This window comes from Fopius arisanus, unplaced genomic scaffold (genome assembly GCF_000806365.1).
Source record: "Fopius arisanus strain USDA-PBARC FA_bdor unplaced genomic scaffold, ASM80636v1 scaffold00031, whole genome shotgun sequence".
In the NCBI taxonomy this organism is placed as follows: domain Eukaryota; kingdom Metazoa; phylum Arthropoda; class Insecta; order Hymenoptera; family Braconidae; genus Fopius; species Fopius arisanus.
Window position 1 is genome coordinate 538,076 of NW_011887770.1, and position 1,255 is coordinate 539,330.

General features: G+C 39.8%; 2 protein-coding genes across 3 annotated transcripts in view; one reads left to right on the top strand and one right to left on the bottom strand.

Annotated features, from left to right (window-relative positions):
* Positions 1-25: 25 nt before the first annotated feature.
* On the top strand, positions 26-1,032 carry shrb (charged multivesicular body protein shrub; the record flags this gene model as incomplete). Its single annotated transcript, XM_011303233.1, is given in 3 exon segments — positions 26-203; positions 333-580; positions 654-1,032. Coding segments are annotated over 3 exon segments (485 nt in total), but the record flags the coding sequence as incomplete, so codon positions are not given.
* Positions 1,033-1,061: 29 nt separating this feature from the next.
* The window catches only part of LOC105265645 (ATP-dependent RNA helicase DBP4-like), a 2,547-nt gene continuing 2,353 nt past the window's right edge, over positions 1,062-1,255 (bottom strand). The window contains exon 2 of one of the 2 annotated variants that reach the window (XM_011303232.1): positions 1,062-1,239. In XM_011303232.1, the coding sequence (XP_011301534.1) occupies positions 1,087-1,239 (153 nt within the window). In that variant the 3' untranslated portion in view covers positions 1,062-1,086. The other variant, XM_011303231.1, reaches the window with a different exon arrangement.

Here is a 1,255-nt window from a genome sequence, read left to right on the forward strand (position 1 = left end):
TTTTTTTTTTGGTTATTATTTTCAGCTGCCATTCAGGCCCTCAAACGAAAGAAGCGATATGAGAAACAATTGCAGCAAATCGATGGCACATTGTCAACGATTGAGATGCAAAGAGAGGCCCTAGAGAGTGCAAATACTAACACAACTGTTTTGCAAACTATGAAGAATGCAGCTGATGCCCTCAAGGCTGCTCACCTACACATGTGAGTCATGAGTGCCTAAAAAATATTGTTTATGCCGCATTCCAACAGATTTCCCAAAAATTTAGTTGCGGATGCACGAGAAATTCATTGGGTGTGGAGTTTTGTTTGAGAGAATTGATTTTTTTTCAGGGATGTCGATCAGGTACACGATATGATGGACGACATTGCAGAACAGCAAGACGTCGCCAAAGAAATATCCGACGCGATATCAAATCCAGTTGCCTTTGGCCATGACGTCGACGAGGATGAGCTCGAGAAGGAGCTCGAGGAATTGGAGCAGGAGGCACTCGACGAGGAATTACTTGGGGTTGAGGGAACTGCTGAACTCCCAGCTGTACCTGCATCAACAGAACCTGTTGCACCACCTAAAAAGACAAGTGTGTGCAATCACGTCGGAAAATTTAACTCATCATTTATGATCATTTAACTGATCATTTTTTCGTATTTCAGAAGCAAAAGCAGTGGAGGAGGACGACGACCTTAAGCAGCTAGAGGCGTGGGCTTCGTAAGCCTGAGATAAATCTCGAAATCCGGAATTTGTCAACTGCTTGAACAATTGAACACACGTGTACCAAAGCTTTCAGCTTCTAGAGAACATCGAGAAAAATGTTTGAAACTCCTTATTCAGAAATTGGGTATTAATTTTAATCGAGGAAATTCGGTCTGTTGCGTTCAAAGCGTCGGATTACTTCAGTGAATTATCATTAAGTTTAGTGCTCTCACCTGGTCTAATTAACTAATGAAAGCTCCGTAAAACAAATAGAAATATTATCCTGATTTTCATGTTTTTATGTCTAAGTAAACAGAAATAAACATCTATTGGATACGATTTCTGACGAAATTAACGTGACGACGGGATAAAAAAAAATCTTTGTATTTCCACTCAATCCAAAATTAACGACATATATTCCTGCAAATGCAGAAGGTGAGTATCAAAACTTATTCTATCAAAAAATTCCTCAATGCTTTCATTTCCCATACACTGATCCAATTCCCCACGACAAAAAGTCCCTTGTAAATCGTTTCCAAAAGAATCCTCACTGTTCTCCGAT